A 362-nucleotide genomic window follows, 5' to 3' on the forward strand; every position below is an offset into this window, starting at 1 on the left:
GCTGCTGCTGCTGCTGCTGCTGCTGCTGCTGCTGCTGCTGTTGCTGCTGCTGCTGCTGCTGCTGCTGTGCGTCTCGCACCAAAAGACACAGCAGCAAATCCCTACATAAACCCTCGTAGCTGCTGCAGCAGACAAGCGAACTCTTTATACACCAATTCCCTAAAACTAAATTACAATGCTGCAGCAGCAGCTGCAGCAGCTGCTGCTCTTCTGCTGCTGCTGCTAGCAGCCGCCTCACGCTGCTGTGAGAGGCTATGTGAAGGTGACTCATTATCCTCAACACCTGCACACAAACCCTAAACCCTTGTAAACCCTAAACCCTAGAAAACCCTAAACCCTAGTAAACCCTAAACCCTACAAAG

General features: G+C 51.9%; 1 protein-coding gene across 1 annotated transcript in view; it reads right to left on the minus strand.

The window, feature by feature from the left end:
- Positions 1 to 170: 170 nt before the first annotated feature.
- The window catches only part of EMH_0074620 (SIN-like domain-containing protein, putative), a gene marked incomplete at both ends in the record, with an annotated part of 1946 nt that continues 1754 nt past the window's right edge, over positions 171 to 362 (minus strand). The window contains one exon of the mRNA XM_013499487.1: positions 171 to 283. Coding sequence (XP_013354941.1) covers positions 171 to 283 — 113 coding nt within the window. The remainder of the gene's footprint in view (positions 284 to 362) is intronic.

The sequence above is a fragment of the Eimeria mitis genome, genomic scaffold (genome assembly GCF_000499745.2).
Source record: "Eimeria mitis Houghton genomic scaffold, Emh_scaff4372, whole genome shotgun sequence".
Lineage (NCBI taxonomy): Eukaryota > Apicomplexa > Conoidasida > Eucoccidiorida > Eimeriidae > Eimeria > Eimeria mitis.